The sequence below is a fragment of the Rhinopithecus roxellana genome, chromosome 5, assembly GCF_007565055.1.
Source record: "Rhinopithecus roxellana isolate Shanxi Qingling chromosome 5, ASM756505v1, whole genome shotgun sequence".
NCBI classification, from domain to species: domain Eukaryota; kingdom Metazoa; phylum Chordata; class Mammalia; order Primates; family Cercopithecidae; genus Rhinopithecus; species Rhinopithecus roxellana.
The window spans coordinates 88,442,600-88,463,578 of NC_044553.1; the positions used below are offsets into that span (position 1 = coordinate 88,442,600).

Here is a 20,979-nt window from a genome sequence, read left to right on the forward strand (position 1 = left end):
GCGCACACCTGTGATCACAGCTACTCAGGCTAAAGCAGGAGAATCGCTTGACCAAGGTGGAGGTTGCAGTGAGCCGAGATCACATCACTGCTCTCCAGCCTGGGCTACAGAGGAAGACTCTGTCTCAAAAAAAAAAAAAAAAAAAAAAAAAAAAAAAAAAATCGAAAAATAAATAAACAGAATGTTTCTTCACTAGTACACTAGAGCACTGACTAAATGTTCTAATACATTACTCTTAGTAGTCACATAGAGCTCAAATAAATAAATAAACAATAAAGTAAACTACTAAAAATAGGAAAATGAGCTTTTCAAGAGCTTTCAGGAATTCTTTGTCTGCTGTTCAACTTTTAACCAGACAATCTGAAAAATTTTTAAAGCTTAATAATAACGAATAACCATCTTCTATAAAGTCAAAGTAGTTTACTTGAGATACAGGGACTTATCACAGAAATGGAATGTACCAGGTTACTTAGGGCATGATGTTTGAGAGGACAGTGTCTTCATGACCAAGTCCAGTGTATCCTGAATCCTTATGTTATTTGTTTCCATCAGGGAAGGATGTCTCCCAAATGATTTTGTGTTTTCTTCTGGATCAAGGGGGTGAAGCGTATGGGGGTTGAATAGACATCGAGGCTCCCCCAAGATGCCAACTCTGTGAAAAGAATTATTGGGACAGCTGAAGTGGTGAGGCCAAAGACTGATGTGGAGAGTTGCGACTGTGATTGTGGTTGTGTGTGTGTATGTACACTAAAGCTAAGATACACTCTCTCCCTTTTTAAAAACTTTCCCTGTTTCCATGAACTACTACTGTAGTCTAATATATGAGTCCAAAAGTAAATCCTTAGCAAGATTTTGTAGTAGTGCTTCCCACATTTCTCAAAAATGATTCTACTAACAGAAAAACCTCAGCCTTAAAAAAATTCAGCTACAGGGCCGGGCGCGGTGGCACACACCTGTAATCCCAGCACTTTGGGTGGCCGAGGCGGGCAGATCACCTCAGGTCAGGAGTTTGAGACCAGCCTGACCAACATGGAGAAACCCCATCTCTGCTAAAAATACAAAATTAGCCAGGCGTGGTGGCGTATGCCTGTAATCCCAGCTACTCAGGAGGCTGAGGCAGGAGAATCACTTGAACTCGGGAGGCAGAGGTTGAATGAAGTGAGCCGAGATTGCGTCATTGCACTCCAGCCTGTGCAACAAAAGAGGGACTCTGTCTCAAAAAATAATAATAATAATAATAACAATAATAATTAAATCAGTTACTCACTCCTCGAAACTAGAACTATTTGGAGTCTAGCACCACTTTCTAGCAATTTTTTTTCTGGTCTAGATGGGTGTACCTCAAGATGCTCTAGAAAGGAAACTAGAAGGGCAGCAGGGCAAAAGTAAGAAAATGGGGGCTGTCATCATGGCTCAGTTCCCTGGTAGAGGGCCCCTGCCCCTTCCAGCCCCACCTGGGATGCCACCTCAAGGCACTGTTTCTCTTGCCAAGCCACTTACACTGGCATGGGCACAGAGTCCAGAGTTCCCACATGCTTTTGCATCTCAGCTGGGAACCTGACGTCTACTTGATGATACTTTTTCTCAAAGACATTTTGAGCTTTTTCTCTGAGAGATGGCAGCAGAGTAGACATGACTGGAGAACGCATGTTGATGGCTTTTTTAATTGCTGGGCGTTTTGCCATCATTCTTCTGTCGGGGAGGAAGGTGACATTTAGGTCATACAACCCTGTTTTCTAGAAATGTTCTTGAGGCCAAGTGCAGTGGCTCATGCCTGTAATCCCAACCCTTTCGGAGGTCAAGACGGGAGGATCACTTAAGCCCAGGAGTTCGAGACCAGCCAGGGCAACATAGCAAGACCCACATCTCTACAAAAAATTTTAAAAATTAGCCAGGCGAGACAGCATGCCCACAGTCCTAGCTATATAGGAGGATCACTTGAGCCTAGGAGGTTGAGGCTGCAGTGAACTATGATCATGCCACTGCCTTCCAGCGTGGGTGACGGAATGAGATGCCGTCTGAAAAAAAGAAGAGGAGGCCAGGCACGGTGGCTCACACCTGTAATCCCAGCACTTTGGGAGGCTGAGGCATGTGAATCACCTGAGGTTAGGAGTTCGAGACTAGCTTGACCAACATGGTGAAACTCCGTCTCTACTAAAAACACAAAAAATTAGCCAGGCGTGGTGGGGCATGTCTGTAATACCAGCTACTCGGGAGGCTGAGACAGGAGAATTGCTTGAACCAGGAGTTGGAGGTTGCAGTGAGCTAAGCTTGTGCCACTGCACTCCAGCCTTGGCAACAGAGCAAGATTCTGTCTCAAAAAAATAAAATAAAATAAAATAGAGGAGAAAAAAGAAAAGAAAAGAAAAGAAAGGAAAGGAAGAAAGGAAGAAAAGAAATATCCTTGAGCATAGGAAGTCAAAAGGTCATACCTGAACTGAACAAAAGTCATGCGTTTCTTTTCCCCTCCTGATTCCTCATCTTCACGCCTCCTGCGAGGAATGTTGAACATATTGGTACGAAAGAGTCTCCCTACTTCTTCTTCAATCTCTGTCAAGTGTTGACGTCGGAAGACAATCCAAGCCACATATGTACAGAAAGTGTAAAAGGACTACAACAAAAAATAGACAAGAATCACAATCCTCAGCTGTGAAATGGAAAACTCCCACCTGTCTGTATAACACAGCTAAGCAGACACAAACCCAGATGACCCAATTTCCCAATATCCCTGAAACACTGTGCAAAATTACACATGTACTCACTTTTGCATGAGGAAAATCAGACCAACAATTTAAGGTATAGCACATAGCTTGTTAGCATCCTTTTTAGAAAGGATAGTCGCTAAAAATAAGTGTCTGACAAATCGTCATTGGTTGTTGGTATAAATTGTTTCATATCAAAAAGCACCAAAACATAAGTAACTCACCTCAAAGAACTTCCAGTCTTTCTGTGTATCTGATATTTTCTCCCTGTAACATAACAAGTCACAACTATAGGTTGAGAGGGAAGTTCAATCTTTCAGGGACCTAGTCCTTATCTTCCTCTAAAGTTAGGGTCATTATCTTGGCCCCAAGATTATTTTCAGTTACACAAATGCTATCAAAAGGCCTGGATAAAGAGTCTCAATACTTTCTTTTTCAACTTCCTATGTTACCCAGATCAAAATCCCTAGAATGGTAAAAAGTTAATCGATATAAATTTGGGGTAAACAAACCAGTGAGGAAATGTATTCTTCCAAAGACTTCCAGTAATTTGAGTGTTGGGGAGGTAAGGAGAGTGGAAAGGTGATAAAGAGGAAGCAGAGAACTAGAAGATAAGGCTGCAATAAAGAAAAGGAAAATAATTAGCAAACAATAGTTATGGCTATTGGGTACAAAAAGAAACAGAAACAAAATCCACAAAGATCTATGCCAAAACAACCAATAGACTGAGAACAGTAGTGTGCTCCTCCTTTTGATGGGCATGGGCAAACCTGAGTCTTCTCTCTTACCAGGAGTCCTTGGAACACAAATTCAATGTTAAGAATACTATACTTGGCCAGGCGCAGTGGCTCATGCCTGTAATCTCAGCACTTTGGGAGGCCGAAGTGGGAGGATCACTTAAGGCCAGGAGTTTGAGACCAGCCTGGCCAACATGGTGATACCTCGTCTCGACTAAAAATACAAAAATTGGCTGGGTGTGGTGGCGAGCACCTCTAATCCCAGCTACTCGGGAGGCTGAGGAAGGAGAATTGCTTGAACCTGGGAGGCAGAAGTTGCAGTAAGCCGAGATTGTGCCACTGCATCCCAGCCTGGGTGACAGAGCAAGACTCCATCTCAAAAAGAAAAAAAAAAACATACTAAACTGGCATGGGCACAATTAGTGAACATGGCCTCCCCTCCTAACAATTCTGATTCTGACTCCCAGCATTAGGAAACCAGACCTGGTCTGGGGAGCCCTTGAGAGTTGATTGAGGGGGCTATGCATCTGCAGTCACTTGATCAGTCACAGCAGCCAAGGCCAGACCCTGGACATTTCAAGGCTGATCCTGGTTTTGCTTCTTTTTTAAGACAGAGCTGGAGTGCGGTAGTGTGATCATAGCTCACTACAGCCTCAACCTTTTGGGCTCAAGCAATCCTCCCACCTGCCAATCCTCCCACCAGACTGTAGGAGTTCAGGATGGTTCTGGAGAGCCTGGTACCCACCTCAGCCTCACAAGAAGCTGGGACCACAGGTATACACCACCACACTGGCTATTTTTTTTTTTTCTTTGATACAGGGTCTCACTCTGTCACCCAGGCTGAAGCACAGTGGCATGATCATGGCTCACGGCAGCCCTGACCTCCCCAGCCTCAGGTGATCCTCCCACCTCAGCCTCCCAAGTAGCTGGGACTAAGGCACACGCCACCATGACCAGCTAATTTTGTATTTTTTGTAGAGACGGGGTTTCACATGTTGGCTAGGCTGGTCTCGAACTCCTGAGCTCAAGCTATCCACCCATCTCACCATCCCAAATTGCTGGGATTACAGGCATGAGCCAAGGTGCCCGACCTGCTTCTGCTTTTGTTGGAGCCTTCCTTGGAGGAACTGTGACTCTGAGGATTGGCCTTGGTACCAGGCTCTCCAGAACCATCCTGAACTCCCACAGTCTGGGAAAGATGACCCAAACCTCACAGGACCTTCGGCCTTCTCACAAGGACTTCCTGGTCTGAATGGGCCCAAACTAGCCCTTCGCTTGGGGGATGAGGCCGAAGAGGTGGTTACTGGGGCCTGCCCCTCCCCTCCTACAGATTCTCTTCATTATATATTGGTTTATTCATGTGCAAGTCTTCAGTAAAGAACTGCGGCAATAGCAATTACAGTGAACATGGATTAAGTATGGAGTATGTGCCAGGTACCACGCTAAGCCCTTTACATGTATGATCATATCTAGTTTTCATAACATCCCGCACCATGCTAAGCCCTTTACACGTGTTATCATATCTGGTCTTTATAACATCCCTATGGTATAGTCAACATTATTATTCCCAATTCTCAACTGAGGAAACTGAAGTTGAGACGTAAGTCCAAAGACATATATTTAATTAGGGGCAGATCCTGTACTAAAAATCAGGCCTGTCAGATACCCACATCTGTTCTCATAACTGGAATGTGAGGAGAATAAGCTTTTTTCTTTAAAATAGTTTGCAGAGAAACATATTGAACAACAGAGCTCAGCGGAAACTTTTCGGAGCAACCCTCAGCATTTCTTTTCTGTGCCACCTGAGGCCTCCACCTGAGGGGTGTGCTGATGTGAAATTTCTGCCCTTTCAAAGCTCCTCTTCCGTAACCAACTGTAAATCTTCTGCCAGCTGAAACCAGAGACCATGAACACCTGCCAAGCTGAAGCAAGAAAACCAGCCAAAGTCTGTTTTGGGAATAAAGTCAGCTTGCATTCTGGGAGATCTAGAGCAGAGCTCACATCAGCACAAGGCAAACCAGCACCATCTTAGCACGGTTTTGAAATGAGAGTGATTGCCCAGGAAACACACTTTCCTTTTCTTTCTGGGTTCTTTTTTTAGACATTAGAAGAGAAGGTAAGGCTGGGCGCAGTGGCTTATGCCTTAATCCCAGCACTTTGGGAGGCCGAGGCAGGTGGATCACCTGAAGTCAGGAGTTTGAGACCAGCCTGACCAACATGGAGAAACCCCATCTCTACTAAAAATACAAAATTAGCCGAGCGTGGCGGCAGTTGCCTGTAATCACATCTACTCAGGAGGCTGAGTCAGGGAGAATTGCTTGAACCCAGGAGGTGGAGGTTGCAGTGAGCCAAGATCGCGTCACTGCACTGCAACCTGGGCGACAGAGCAAGATTCCATCTCAAAAAAAAAAAAAAAAAAAAAAAAAAGAAGAAGAGAAGGTAACATGAACCTCTTTCCACTTTCTCAAGTTGCCATACACATTGGAACTCTTTCTCTCTTTTTTTTTTTTGAGACGGACTTTCACTCTTGTTGCCCAGGCTGGAGTGCAATGGCACGATCTTGGCTCACCACAACCTCCGCCTTCCAGGTTCAGACGATTCTCCTGCCTCAGCGTCCCAAGTAGCTGGGATTACAGACATGCACCACCATGCCCAGCTAATTTTGTATTTTTAGTAGAGATGGGGTTTCTCCATGTTGTTCAGGCTGGTCTCGAACTCCTGACCTCAGGTGATCCGCCTGCCTCGGCCTCCCAAAGTGCTGGGATTACAGGTGTGAGCCATGGCGCCTGGCCTAACTCTTCCTCTCTTAATGCCCAAAGCAAACTGATGTAACCCATGCTGCAAAAATTAAGTACAGAATGTCATGGGTTTCTTCTTACCATTCTGATTTAGCCCTGCATATGAAATAGAAATGTGCCCAGGAAATGGGTGCATACAATGAATACATTTGGGGACTTCAAAGTTAAAAGCTCGACAAATTTATTTCTAGCTGGTATATTTTGAGTTGTTTTCCTGTCTTTTTTGGTATTTTATAATTTTTATATTAAGTACATATACTTAAATTGATTATAAATTTAAAATTTTATTATTATAAAATAACAAAATTGGCTGGGCATGATGGCTCACACCTGTAATTCTAGCACTTTGGGGGGCCAAGGCAGGAGGATCGCTTGAGCTCAGGAGTTCAAGACCAGCCTGGGCAAGATGGCAAAACCCGATCTCTACAAAAAAATACAGAAAAAAAAAAAAAGCTGGGAGTGGTGGCACACACCTTGTAGTCCCAGCTACTTGTGGGGCCAGGTGAGAGCATTACTTGAGAACAGGAAGTTGAGGCTGCAGTGAGCCGAGATAGTGCCACTGCATTCTAGCCTGGGTGACAAAGTGAGACTCCATCTCAAAAAAATAAAAAATAAAAATAAATTTAATTTAATTAAAAAAAATTAAAATAACAAAATTTAAGCCTCCCAAAATTGTCTGCAAATAGAAATGGGGTTTAAACAATACAATCCATGGAAACATAATACAAGTCATAAACGTAATTTTAAATTTTCTAGTAGCCACGGTGAACAGAAACAAGTGAAGCTAATTTAATAATATATTTTATCCAACCCCCCCAAAACATTATCATTTCAATATAGAAGCAATATTTCTAAAGTACTGAGATGTTTTATTCATTTTTAGACTTTCTGTGTACAGTGCTTATTTTTCACTTACAGTATGTTTCAATTCGGACTATCTACATTTCAAAGTGCTCAACAGCCACATGTGGCAAGTGGCCACCATGCTGGTGAGCACGGATGCCATGCATTCCATGTTCGAGGACACAACCCAAAGGAAAGAGGGGAAAGCCAGCCTGGTAGTAAATCTAGAGATTTTTAGTGGCCTGTTATGATGCTTTCTTTTTTTTTTTTTTTTTTTTTTTGAGACGGAGTCTTGCTCTGTCGCCCAGGCTGTGGTGCAATGGCCCGATCTTGGCTCACAGCAAGCTCCGCCTCCCAGGTTTATGCCATTCTCCTGCCTCAGCCTCCCGAGTAGCTGGGACTACAGGCGCCCGCCACCTCGCCCGGCTAGTTTTTTGTATTTTTTAGTACAGACGGGGTTTCACCATATTAGCCAGGATGGTCTCGATCTCCTGACCTCATGATCCGCCCATCGTGGCCTCTCAAAGTGCTGGGATTACAGGCTTGAGCCACCGCGCCCGGCCGATGCTTTCTTATTCCTTCTTGCTAACTTAGACTCTTGGCTCCAAATCAAAATGAAGAAAGTATATTTTATGATTTGTCATTCCTAAAGGGAAACAAAGTTTAGTCCCAGACTTCTGGGCTGGGAAGAAAAAAAAGTTGTGCTCCCCTACTTGCCCCTGTACCTGCTGCTGTAGGTACAATCAGGTTTCAATGAAGGGCAAGGTCTGCTCTATACAAGCCAGTATCAAAGGGATGTATTTTAGGGGAGGGGAAAGAGGCTTTGGTGCAGCATGTGACGGGGGGTAAAGGTAGAGGAATAGGGCTTAGGGATAATTTATACACCTGAGTTTCAAAAAGACTCCCGTTTTCCCCGTCAGCCCCACCGCTAGCCTCTCTGGTCGCCCATCAAGTGACAGCTGCACTGAGAACAGTGGAAGAAGGTATAAATGCTAGGGTCGAGGTAGGGGTGGAGCCAGCATTGGCTATCACCAAAGAAAAGATCTAACTATGGCATGTGCCTGCCACCAAGGAGATTTTCATATCTTAACTTGGAAAACACAGAGAACTTTTACTGAACATGTTCATCAAAACTCTGCCAAAGCTTTTGGGATGTCAGGGTTCCTCAGACATTTAAAGGCACATGCTTCTACTTCTCAAGAGACATGAAAGCACTAAATTAACAGCACCTAAACTGCTGGTTCTACTAAAATCTTTAATCCTAGAGATAAATAGCATAACGTGTTGTAGTCCAATATTAAGTGTGCATGAGACAAAACAGGGACCAACCTCCCTACACTTAGGGATCTGTCACCCCACCCCCACCCCCAAACATGGAAATAAAGGAAAGCCTTGAGTTCCTTTAAGGGAAATTCCAGGTACCTAGCTAGCTCTGAGAAGTAAATGAGCAACTTGATAAGCAAGAAGGTAACAGTAGCTTAAAAGACAGCCAAGGAAGTTAGAGTCACAAGATGTTTGGTTCTCTATATAAAGTAAAAATAACATTTTAACATACGTCCCTGCGTTGTTTTTTAGAAACTCAGACCCCCACCAAATGGGTCCACTGGCATGTAGACCTCAGATTAGGGGAGATTAAGGACTGAACTCTGACTGCATTCATTGTTTTAAAGTTCTTCCTGAGAGGCCTAGAAGAAGTCATGTCCATGAGCCAGACCTAACACATCTTCCTACAGACCCCAAGTTTTTTAAACAAAGCTGCTCTACCTTAACCAAATCAGAAAATCTTTGAATCTGCTTATGACCTGTAAGGCCCCACTTCAAAATATCCTGCCTTTTAGTCCAAACCAATATATAACCTCCATGTATTGATTTACAATTTTGCCTGTAACTTCTGCTTTCCTAAAATTTACTCCTGCCTTTAAAAACCCTTGCTTGCAAGCCATCAGAGAGGTCAGGTCTTAAGCGAGAGCTGCCTGATTCTACTTGCTTGGGACCTGCAAATAAATGCTCTCCTTTCTCCTGATATTACAAACCATGGTGTGAATGTTTCACCTGACTGCATCAGGCAAGCAGACCCCAGTTCACTTCGGTAACACATACCTGAGAGAGAAAAATCAGAAAATACACACGCAAATATTAGCTTACTGAAATCGGAAAGAAGTGAAATGTTAAAATGAGTTAATTACCATAACTGGCAAAAACATTGTCCTCATCTCCTTCTACGTAAAAGCCACCAAAAGAACAATATAAACTTCTGAATCATGGCAAAAACGTGTTCCAGTCTGTCTTCTATGTCCTTTGTTCAGCGTCTGACCTGTATGGAATTTGTTATGTGGGTGGTGAGATCTACGCTCATTCTTCTATAAACTGCTATCCAGCAGGCAGAGGAAACATGGGTTATGTCGCACACAGTGGAAAAATGACCAGCACCATCTGGAAATGAGCTAGTGCTAAACAGAGGCCATCACCTACTTTCAAACATATGCGTTCCTTTAAAGGTTTATGTAAAAATTGCCTTGGAAAAAGTACAATTACTTCAGTGGAGGCTCTATGCCGAGAACTAAAAAATATTATAAATTCTCTAATTGTGGTATAATTGTTTATAGTTTGCTTTTTATCCCAACATTAGTTTGCAATGTATATGTGTTTTTAAAGATTAAACATTAAGTATGAGAAATTTAAAAAAAAATTTTTTTTTGAGGCAGGGTGTTGTTCGGTCACCCAAGCTAGCGTGCAAGAGCACGATCACGATACATTGCAGCCTCAAGCTCCCTGGCTCAAGCAGTTCTCCCACCTCAGCCTCCCAGGTGTCTGGAAATACAGGCATGCACCACCATGCCCAGCTAATTTTTTAATTTTTTTCTGGAGAGAGGGTCTCACTGTGTTGCCCGGGCTGGTCTTGAACTCCTGGGCTCAAGTGATTTTCCTGCCTCAGTCTCCCAAAGTGCTGGGATTACAGGCATGAGCCACTGTGCCTGGCGAAAATCATTTCTTAAGAGCAGGTTTTTGTTTTGTTTGTTTGTTTTTTTTTTGTTTATTTGAGATGGAGTCTCACTCTTCCCCCAGGCTGGAGTGCAGTGACGCGATCTCGGCTCACTGCAAGCTCCGCCTCCCAGGTTCACACCATTCTCCTGCCTCAGCTTCCCGAGTAGCTGGGACTACTGGCGCACGCCGCCATGCCCGGCTAACTTTTTGTACTTTCAGTAGAGACGGGGCTTCACCACGTTATCCAGGATGGTCTCGATCTCCTGACCTCGTGATCTGCCTGCCTTGGCCTCCCAAAGTGCTGGGATTACAGGAGTGAGTCACCGTGCCCAGCCCAAGAGCAGGTTTTTTAACTTTAAATCCTAGTTTTCTAACTAGAAGTGACACTTTTAAGACAAAAGAAATCAGTGTCAATAGTGATGTTGTAAATGATTGAGTAGGAAATTGTAAAGATGACTGTAATTTTATCATAATGCTTTTCTTAAAAACTTTGTCAAGAGAAAACACTACTTATTTCTAAACAATGAAGTCTACAGCAAGCTGAACCTCCACCAACAGCCCTAGATACTGGCAAAAGCTTCCTGTTTTTGGATCACAGAAAGGTATTTTTGATGCTGAAACATCCCCATCTTCTAAGTATCTCTATGTTATATCTACTACTATACCTCACTCATCAGAGATATTAAATGTAACAATTTCATTATTTTATATATGCTCTTGTCCTTTTGGGTTTCCTTTTTCTTTTAATTTTAGGTTTGGGGGTACATGTGAAGTCTTGTTAAATAGATAAACACGAGTCACGGGGGATTGTTGTACATATTATCACATCACATATTACTAAGCTCAGTACACAATACTTATCTTTTCTGCTCCTCTCCCTCCTCCTACCCTTCCCACCTTAAGTGGACCCCAGTGTCTGTTGCTTCTTTCTTTGTGTTCATAAGTTCTTATCATTTAGCTCCCACTTACAAATAAATGAGAACATGCAGTATTTGGTTTTCTGCTCCTGTGCTAGTTTGCTAAGGATAATAGCCTCCAGCTCTATCCATGTTCCCACAGAAGGCATGATCTCGTTCTTTTTTATAGCTACAGAATATTCCAAGGTATAAATATACCACCTTTTCTTTATCCAGTGTGTCACTGTTGGGCATTTAGGTTGATTCCATTGATTCCATGTGTTTGCTACTGTGAACAGTGCTGCAATGAACATTCGCATGCATATGTCTTTATGGCAGAATGCTTTACATTCCTCTGGGTATATACCCAGTAATGGGAATGCTGGGTCAAATGGTAGTTCTGCTTTTAGCTCTTGAGGAATCGCCACACTGCTTTCCACAGTGGTTGAACTCATTTACACTCCCACCAACAGTGTATAAGGGTTCCCTTTTTTCTGCAACCTCGCCAGCATCTGTTATTTTTTGACTTTTTAATAATGGCCATTCTGACTGGTGTGAAATAGTATCTCATTGTGGTTTTTATTTTTTACTGTAACCCACAGAAAGAAATATATTTAATAGAGTCCCCAATACACACTGAAACAAAAGTCTCCTAAAACAATACTTACTTTTACTGTTTATGATGTACTCTGATTTTTAAAGTTCTAGTCTATTCTCTTCAAGACTTACTAAATTGATTTCGAGATCCATTAATGTGTTGTAACTTGTACTTTGAAAAACATTGGTTTAGGAACATTATTGTAAGAAAGAACAACAGGCTGTAGAAAGCTGAATGCATAAAAGACGAGGACTGACTGTACTTTTAAAAGACACAAAAAGCGCGGTGGTGCATACCTGTAATCCCAGCACTTTGGGAGGCCAAGGCGGGTGGATCACCTGAGGTCAGGAGTTCAAGACTAGCCTGACTAACACGGTGAAACCCCGTCTCTACTAAATACAAAAAATTAGCCAGGCGTGATGGCAGAGGTTGCAGTGAGCCAAGATTGCACCATTGCACTCCAGCCTGGGCAACAAGAGTGAAACTCCGTCTCAAAAAAAAAAAAAAGTCCAGTTGTGGTGGCTCACGCCTGTAATCCCAACACTTTGGGAGGTCAAAGCAGGCGGATCACGAGGTCAGGAGATAGAGACCATCCTGGCTAACATGGTGAAACTCCATCTCTACTAAAAATACAAAAAATTAGGGCATGATGACGGGCGCCTGTAGTCCCAGCTACTTGAGAGGCTGAGGCAGGAGAATGGCGTGAACCCAGGAAGGGGAGCTTGCAGTGAGCTGAGATTACGCCACTGCACTCCAGCCTGGGTGACAGAGTGAGACTCCGTCTCAAAAAAAAAAAAAAAAAAAAGTAATCATGGCAGCAAAGCTTAAAAATGCTATGATATTGGATATGTTATCAGAAGCAGACACCAAGACAGGACTAGACATGAGATTTATTGGAGAAAACGATGGTGACAGAAAATGAGAGAACTGGAGAAGGCAAGGAGCGCCGTCACACCTCACTGCATGTCTGACCCTGTGAGAGAGGAAAGGCAGGAGGGCCTGGGTAGGAAGGAACTCAGACAGTGGCAAAGCTCTAGGAAAGTTTTGACCAGGCCAAAGGGGAGTCCTCGAGCTGAAGCTGTCAGTCAGAGGAGTCCCGCAACTGTGAGGAATGGGCCTGCTGCACTCAGACACTGGCAGGAGGCAGTCTATGGGAATGGTGCAATGGGCTGAATGTTTGTGTTCTCCCAAAATTCATATGTTGAAATCCTAACTCCCAGTGTGATGGTATCAGGATGTGAGGCCTTTGGAAGTAATTAAGTCATGAACATAGAGCCCTTATATATGAATTAGTGTTCTAGAAAAGAGACCCCAGAAAGCTCTGTCATCTTCTTTCTGCCATGTTGAGGATACAATGAGAAGCTGGCAGTCTGCAACCTAGAAGAGGGCCCTCACCAGAGCCTGACCATGCTGGTATAATGATCTTAGACCTGCAGCCTATAGAACTGTGAGAAATATATTTCTGTTGTTTATAAGCCACCCTGTCTATGGTTCTTGGCTATAGCAACCCAAACAGGCTAAAACATATGGCCTCAGTGCAAACCTGGTGGTGGATTCAGGTGCAACAGCTGGGGCCACTGCTCAGTTACACTCCCTGAGTGCCACATTTTCATGGTCCCATGCTGGAAAGCAGAACCAAACTTGTCAACTCCATAAAAGAACTGCAGCAGCAAAAACTTGAAACCTGCAGAACGGAAGTAGTAGAATAAAGAATGGGTGTTGTCAGGGATACACATTAAGAGTGTATTCCCAAGTCATGAAAAATCACACACACATGGTGAATTGAATCACACAGATGGTGGGCCTTGGAAGTGGATCGAGGACATCTACTACTATAGAAACAGGGGTGTGAAAGAAGAGAAATGGCCAACAATGCCAAGAAACAACCAAAAAACAAAGAAAGTGAGCCTGAACTGAAAGTATATCGATGCAAACATCAATAAATATCAAGTTCCAGCTGAGAGAAACTTCATATGTATATCTGTTTTTTAACTTTATAAACTAATATAGCTCCTTATGAATAGCCAAGAAGAAATTAGAGAATACATGCCTGTGCCCCTCAGACCCTGGGTAACTTGGAAAAAAATCTACCCAACTAAAGAATGAATTAGGGCCGAGTGCCGTGGCTCATGCCTGTAATCCCAGCACTTTGGGAGGCTGAGGTGGGTGGATCACCTGAGGTCAGGAGTTTGAGACCAGCCTGACCGATATGATGAAACCCCATCTCTACTAAAAATACAAAAATTAGCCAGGCTTGGTGGTGTGTGCCTGTAATCCCAGCTACTCAGGAGGCTGTCAGGAGAATGGCTTGAACCCAAGAGGCAGAGGTTGCAGCGAGCAGAGATCGTGCCACTGTACTTCAGCCTGGGCGACGGAGCAAGACTCCATCTCAAAAAAAAAGACTGAATTAGCCAAATACAGTCTCTGTCCTGCCTTTTCTTTTCGCAGGTAGGCAGAAAAGATTGGAACATCCAGAAAAAGTGAAAAAAGAAAAAAAAAATTGCAACCACATCTCATATTTGTAAAGTTCATTATATGGGAGGGTAGAAATTGATGCTCAAATGCAAGACATTAAAACATGGATTAAGCAAAACTTTTAGTAAGAGTTGGGTAATAAGAAAAAATAAACTGGAAAAACAGGGTAAGAACAGCAAAATATAAACACAGAATTTCATGAAGCATTTTCAATTACCAAGACTAACCCAAAAAAGGGACCTCAAGTTATGTTTTTCCATTTATCTTTTGTCATAGCAACATGTGTTCTTGAATAAGACTCTTAAAATTTACACATGATCTATCACATTTAAATGTGCATACTATTTGACTCAGGAATTCTAGTTTAAGGAATTTATCTTTAGGACAAACTAGCAACTTATCTCAAATAGGCAAAATGGCCAGATAGAACATTTCCAAAGATAAGAGGAGTGACTCTTGTTATCAGACGTTAAGTCACACCCTTTCCTGCCTGGCTCCCACCTATGCTCCTCAGTCAAGTGTCCCTGAGGGACACTCCTCACTCCTGCTACGGGTGCCCATTATCTGTCTATGCCGCTATTGTACTGATCAGCAATCTCTGCTTTCCTTACTTGATCACTCCTCCATTAGACTGTACACACTCATTGAAGACTGTATGTTCTTTGCACCCTAGCACCTGGCACCATAACTACCACATAACAGGCACTCAACGTGAGTTGAATAAATTAGGGAAAAATATCAACCATATAGTCCTGTACTTATAACAGAAAAACTGATCAATAAAACTCAATAGGAATTCCCCAAATTGGGTTAAAATATTAGAAAAATTCAACACCTAATAAATAAGAAATGTTACAGAGTGTGGAGACTAAAATCACTAAGTATTGAAAAGTTGGATATTAGTAAAGACAAAATGTCTTAAGATTCATAACTCTTCTTATATGTTGTAACAAATCTCAAATAGATCAAAGATCAGCATTTTTTTTAAAACCTTATTGTTTAAAACTAGGAAAGAAAGGTAAATAGTTTAACCTAGTAATGGCAAGAACTTGCATGACTCTCGAGTAGCATCAGAAACAAGGTAGACGTATTCAAATAAATAAAAATGTGAAACATTTCCCTAATACGTAAAAACATAAATACCAAAAAGAAAGCAACAAACTAGAAATACAAATGACCAATCCTTGCTAGGGATACATATTTTAAAATTATACAAATTTTTGGCTGAGCACAGTGGCTCACGCCTGTAATCCCTGCACTTTCGGAGGCCAAGGCAGGCAGATCACTTGAGCCCAGAAGTTTGAAACCAGCCTTGGCAACATGGAGGAACCCTATCTCTACTAAAAATAGAAAAATTAGCTGGGCATGGTGGTGCACATCTGTAGCCCCAGCTACTCAGGAGGCTGAGGTGAGAGGATCACCTGAGCCCGGAATACAGAGGTTGCAGTGAGCTGAGATCACACATTGTCACTACACTCTAGCCTGGGCCACAGAGCAAGACCTGTCTCAAAAAAAAAAAAAAAATTATACAAATTCCCAGTTTCCATTTAATAGATGGTTAAAACTAAATGAACAGGCAGGCAGCAAATTATTTTACACAGAAAGACCGCAGCCTCCACCATCATAAAAGATATCATAAAAGATACTCAGTCAAGGCCAGGCTCAGTGGCTCACTCCTGCAATCCCAGCACTTTGGGAGGCCGAGGTGGGAGGATCACCTGAGGTCAGGAGATTGAGATCAGCCTGACCAACATGGTAAAACCCTATCTCTACTAAAAATACAAAAATTAGCCGGGCGTGGTAGCAGCACCTGTAATCCCAGCTACTCAGGAGGCTGAGGCAGGAGAATTACTACCCACGAGGCAGAGGTTGCAGTGAGCCAAGATCGTGCCATTACACTACAGACTAGGGGGACAAGATTGAGACTTCGTCAAAAATAAAAAAAAGATACTCAAATAAAACATCTTTAAGCTTTTTATACACCTTTAAACTATCAAAAATATTAAAGTAATAAAATCCAACGCAACCAGATATACATACTGCTGATGGTAATACAAAATGTCTTAACCTTCTTAGAGAACAATCTAGCAGTATGTATCAAGAGCTACAAAACTGTTTGGGGCCTTCTAGGTAAATATACTGTGGAAAATAAGCCACAAGGAAATAGTCCAAATGAACAAAGCAGTTTGTATAAAGCTATTCAATGCAGAAATATTATAACACACAAAAACTAAAATTATGCAAATGTACACAAAAAGAATGGTTAAGCAAATATGTATGTTACATAACAGAATCCTATTCAAAGTGGTAAGTGAAATCATATAATCAGAATAATAAGAGAAAGTACCCCAGAAATACAGAATACAAAAATGTACATACCAACAACTGTGTAAGTATGCTCATTAACAAAGCTGGTCTTTGAAAATGTGGAGAATGTAGAAAGAGACACATCATATACTAGGTTCTTTTCCTATGGAGGGGAAAATTATTTTCCTATAGGGGAAAAAAGCTGTTCTGGCTGACATGATGTAGATCTGGGGCCTGTTATGAAACTCAGAGAAGGAGATTCTGAGTTAAGGGTTGATGCTTTCGACCTTGTGATCCCAAACCTGTGATGAGACTCCTCTTTAAGTTTTAATTACAGTGGTGTAAAAATAGTCATCCTAAGGTAAAAACGATCTTCCCACAAAAAACCATCTTAGAATCCACACCTCAGCAGCTCCTACTTATTGTTGCTGCTGCAAAATAAGCAGTGAAAGGGTAGGGAAACACCTAATCCCTCTGCACTACCAGCCCCACAAGGCCTCCTGCCCAAGGGAGCCAAGTCTGGCAGCAAGAGCCCTTCATGGTTGAGAGCAAGATTTCACTGAGAGACCATGTCATTCAATCTCAAGCAGTGGAAAGTTTTAAAAATATCAGCTGAGATTCTGAGATTTCTTCCACATGCACTTCGCTCTCTCAAAGGAGACATTACAAGGGTTTGGGACAGATTCTCACCTGAGCCCAATTACTCTGGACAACAGAAAAAGGAACATTTTCTCAAGTTAACCAAAGCCAAATGGAAGCATCTTAAGGGTGTGGGTCTATGATGGAGTGATGACCTAATGAAGTGTAAATGTGTGCTTACTTTCCACAGCACATGTGATGTTTATCCGGCATTGCCAAGCCCAGCACAAGGATACAGTACTTCTGCGCCAAGTACCTCTGTGCTGCTTCTAATTCACTTAAAACCAATTCCATTTCTTTTTTCTCTACAAGGCCTCTGATGGGGGGGACAAAAAAAAGAGAATTTGGGTTAATTTTCATAAATGCCTATATTAACTAGCAAAAAGTCAGAATTATAAACTTTTTTTTTCTTTTAAGACAAGGTCTTGCTCTGCTACCTAGGCTGGAGTGCAGTGGTGCAATCATAATTCACTGCAGCCTCAACCTCCAGGGCTCAAGCAATCCTCCTGCCTCAGCCTGCTAAGTAGCTGGGACTATAGGCACACGCCACCATGCCTATCTAATCTTTTTTTATTTTGTGTAGAGGCAGGGTCTCACTATGTTGTCCAGGTTGATCTTGAACTCCTGGACTCAAGTGATCCTCCCCTTGGCCTCCCAAAGTGTTGGGATGGCAGCGTGAGCCAGTGTGCCCAGCCATAAACTATTTTGAAAGAAATACAAGTGAGTCAACAGACTTCACTTACCAATGAGTTTATTTTATTTATTTATTTTTATTATTATTATACTTTAAGTTCTAGGGTACATGTGCATAACGTGCAGGTTTGTTACATATGTATACTTGTGCCATGTTGGTGTGCTGCACCCATCAACTCGTCAGCACCCATCAACTCATCATTTACATCAGGTATAACTCCCAATGCAATCCCTCCCCCCTCCCCCCAAGTTTATTTTATTTAAGCAGTGATATAGGAAAATCCTTAAAGTCCCTTCGTATTTAATCAATGGAATCTGCATCTGAAGTTTACGGTGTATTTTTGCTTTTTTTTTTTTTTTTTTTTTTTTTGAGACAGAGTCTCGCTGTGTCACCCAAGCTGGAGTGCAGTGGCATGCTCTTGGCTCACTGCAACCTCCACCTCCCGGTTCAGAGAATTATCCTGCCTCAGCCTCCCGAGTAACTGGGATTACAGGTGCCTGCCACCATGCCTGGCTAATTTTTGTATTTTTAGTAGAGACGGGGTTTCGTCATGTTGGCCAGGCTGGTCTCAAACTCCTGATCTCAAGTGATCCACCCACCTTGGCCTCCCAAAGTGCTGGGATTACAGACATGAACCACCACGCCCGGCCTATTTTTGCTTTTTTATTAGATTATACTTCATGTTATGTACCCTCAATTTTATATGCAGGTAGTCCTAATTTATACAGAACAGCTCAACTAACAAATTATCTATACTGGTTGCTGAGGCAGTTAGCAGCCTACTTTCCTGCTATTTTCCTAAAACAACCGTGGAGGCTATGTACCTCAGCTTCCCCTGTGTTCTCTATGTCACTACTGAGCTTGGGGGCTCAGCATGTGAACAAGGACCAACTCTCAGTTCTGAGTGTAGTTGTGTTTACTAAGGAGGCATCTGTGGACTACTACTCTGGGAAATGTGGCATCAATTACAATAACACTGCTTCCCTGTGAAACCAGCCGCAGTTCCAATTGAATTGCAAATGAACTTTCTCAAAGACAAACTGTTCTTAGGTTACAGCAAGTCTGAAGCCAAAATTTAAGTTTCTGCTGTACAATACAGTAGAAAACAATATTGCTGATGATACATTCCAACGTTATTGAAAAGTGAGTTGTACTCTTATTTAAAAGTGAGGTGTCACTAGACACCAAATGATATTTACTCTAAACAGGGACAAATGACTGCCCCTTCTGATATAACCATTAGACTGACTCCATGAAGATATGCCATGAGGGGAAGGGGGTGTATTTAAGGATAATATAAACATTTCAAAGCAGAAAATGTTATCACATGTGATGAAAAGGCTTATGAGTCATTGGAATAAAATGGATTTCTGGAATAAAGTGAGCTCCAATGTTAAGTGCCCAAATGCCATATAACCCAAACACACCCCTCCAGACGCACCCCAGTGGCCACACCCCTGTGCCTGTTTCCTTCAGCAGCCCCACCCTCACTGGTCACTCTGCTCTGCCAGAGCTGCCAGTAGCTAATATTCTTCTTTTGCTGTAGAAAACAACTAAATCAAACTACAACCACCAAGGAATGCCTTGAAGCTTTTAGGCCAATGCTTCTCAAGTTTTTTTTTTTTTTTTTTTTTTTTTTTTGAGACAGAGTCTCCCTCTGTCGCCCAGGCTGGAGTGCAGTGGTGCAATCTCGGCTCACTGCAAGCTCCGCCTCCCGGGTTTATGCCATTCTCCTGCCTCAGCCTCCCGAGTAGCTGGGACCACAGGCGCCCGCCACCTTGCCCGGCTAGTTTTTTGTATTTTTTTAGTAGAGACGGGGTTTCACCGTGTTCGCCAGGATGGTCTCGATCTCCTGACCTCGTGATCCACCCGTCTCGGCCTCCCAAAGTGCTGGGATTACAGGCTTGAGCCACCGCGCCCGGCCGCTTCTCAGGTTTTAATAAACCTATGAATTATGAAAGAATCACTGGGGATACTTGCTAAAAGTACAAATTCCCAGTGCAATCCTCTCTCCAAGATTCTGGCTCAGGAGTCTGGGTCTAGCCCAGGAAATTTAAAACAATCTTCCCAAATGATTCCAAGGCAAGCAGGTCCCTAGACCACATATGCACATATACATAAAGGACTGATGTGTTGAAAGGGAAAAAAAGGAAAAAGCTATGAAAAAAAAAAATACTCAAGAGAAGCTAACCTATATACAAAACTCCAGGCAGAGGTGGCCTGCTTGCACCACATTTCTGTGTCTGGAAACCATTCCCCCATACTGTTTTCATCTAATTTTGTAAAACTGCCTTAAATACAAACCCAGTTAGTGGTTCATTTTTAAAGCACATTCTTTAAAAATGCAAACAATAATGCTGACAAAATTTTGCTGAAATGGATGTGCTTATGCACTGCTTGTAAAAGAAAATTGGCATAATCCTTTGGGAAAAAAACTGAAAATAATTTCAAGAGCCATAGAAATTATTATAAATTTTGATCCAATATCATCTCTCCTGGAAATTTATTCTTTTAAAAAAATCATCCAAAATTAGGAGGAAATTTTTATGCATGAGGACATTCAATGCAATCATTATTTATATATCAGAAAAACTAGAAATTGCCAAAATATATAAAATAGAAGGTGATATGGTTTGACTATGTCCCCACCCAAATCTCATCTTAAATTGTAGCTCCCATAATTCCCATGTGTCATGGGAGGGACCCAGTGGGAGGTAACTGAACATGGTGGCAGGTCTTTCCCGTGCTGTTCTCATGATAGTGAATAAGTCTCATGAGATCCGATGGTTTTATAAGGGGCGTTCCCCTGCGCACGCTCTCTTGCCCGCCACTATGTAAGACGTGCCGTTGCTCCTCATTTGCCTTCCACCATTATTGTGAGGCCTCCCCAGCCATGTGGAACTGTGAATCCATTAAACCTCTTTCCTTTATAAATTACCCAGTTGGGTATGTCTTTATAAATTACCCAGTTGGGTATGTCTTTCCTTTATAAATTACCCAGTTGGGTATGTGTTTATTAGTAATTACCCAGTTGGTAATTTCCTTTATAAATTACCCAGTTGGGTATGTCACCATGAGAACAGACTAATACAGAAGGATAAAGGGAGCAGCAATACAGTCAGATATTGTTTAAGTACTTGATGCTTATTAACCTAACTTATGAGTGAGTCTCCCACGAGATGTAGCCCAGGCATCAAAATCTTTACCCTTAACCACTACAATATACTGCCTCTTAGTAGGTAAGTCAATGCACACACATTGGCTTGATGGAAAACTATGCTACCATTAAAAATTATAATTATGAA

At 42.3% G+C, this 20,979-nt stretch overlaps 1 protein-coding gene across 1 annotated transcript in view; it reads right to left on the minus strand.

Moving 5' to 3' along the window:
- Positions 1–405: 405 nt before the first annotated feature.
- Positions 406–20,979, minus strand: part of PPP1R36 (protein phosphatase 1 regulatory subunit 36) — a 44,262-nt gene continuing 23,688 nt past the window's right edge. Inside the window, exons 8-12 of the mRNA XM_010383700.2 lie at positions 17,162–17,296; positions 2,927–2,969; positions 2,433–2,611; positions 1,501–1,692; positions 406–652 (exon numbers count right to left, since the gene is read on the minus strand). Coding sequence (XP_010382002.1) covers positions 466–652; positions 1,501–1,692; positions 2,433–2,611; positions 2,927–2,969; positions 17,162–17,296 — 736 coding nt within the window. The 3' untranslated portion in view covers positions 406–465. The remainder of the gene's footprint in view (positions 653–1,500; positions 1,693–2,432; positions 2,612–2,926; positions 2,970–17,161; positions 17,297–20,979) is intronic.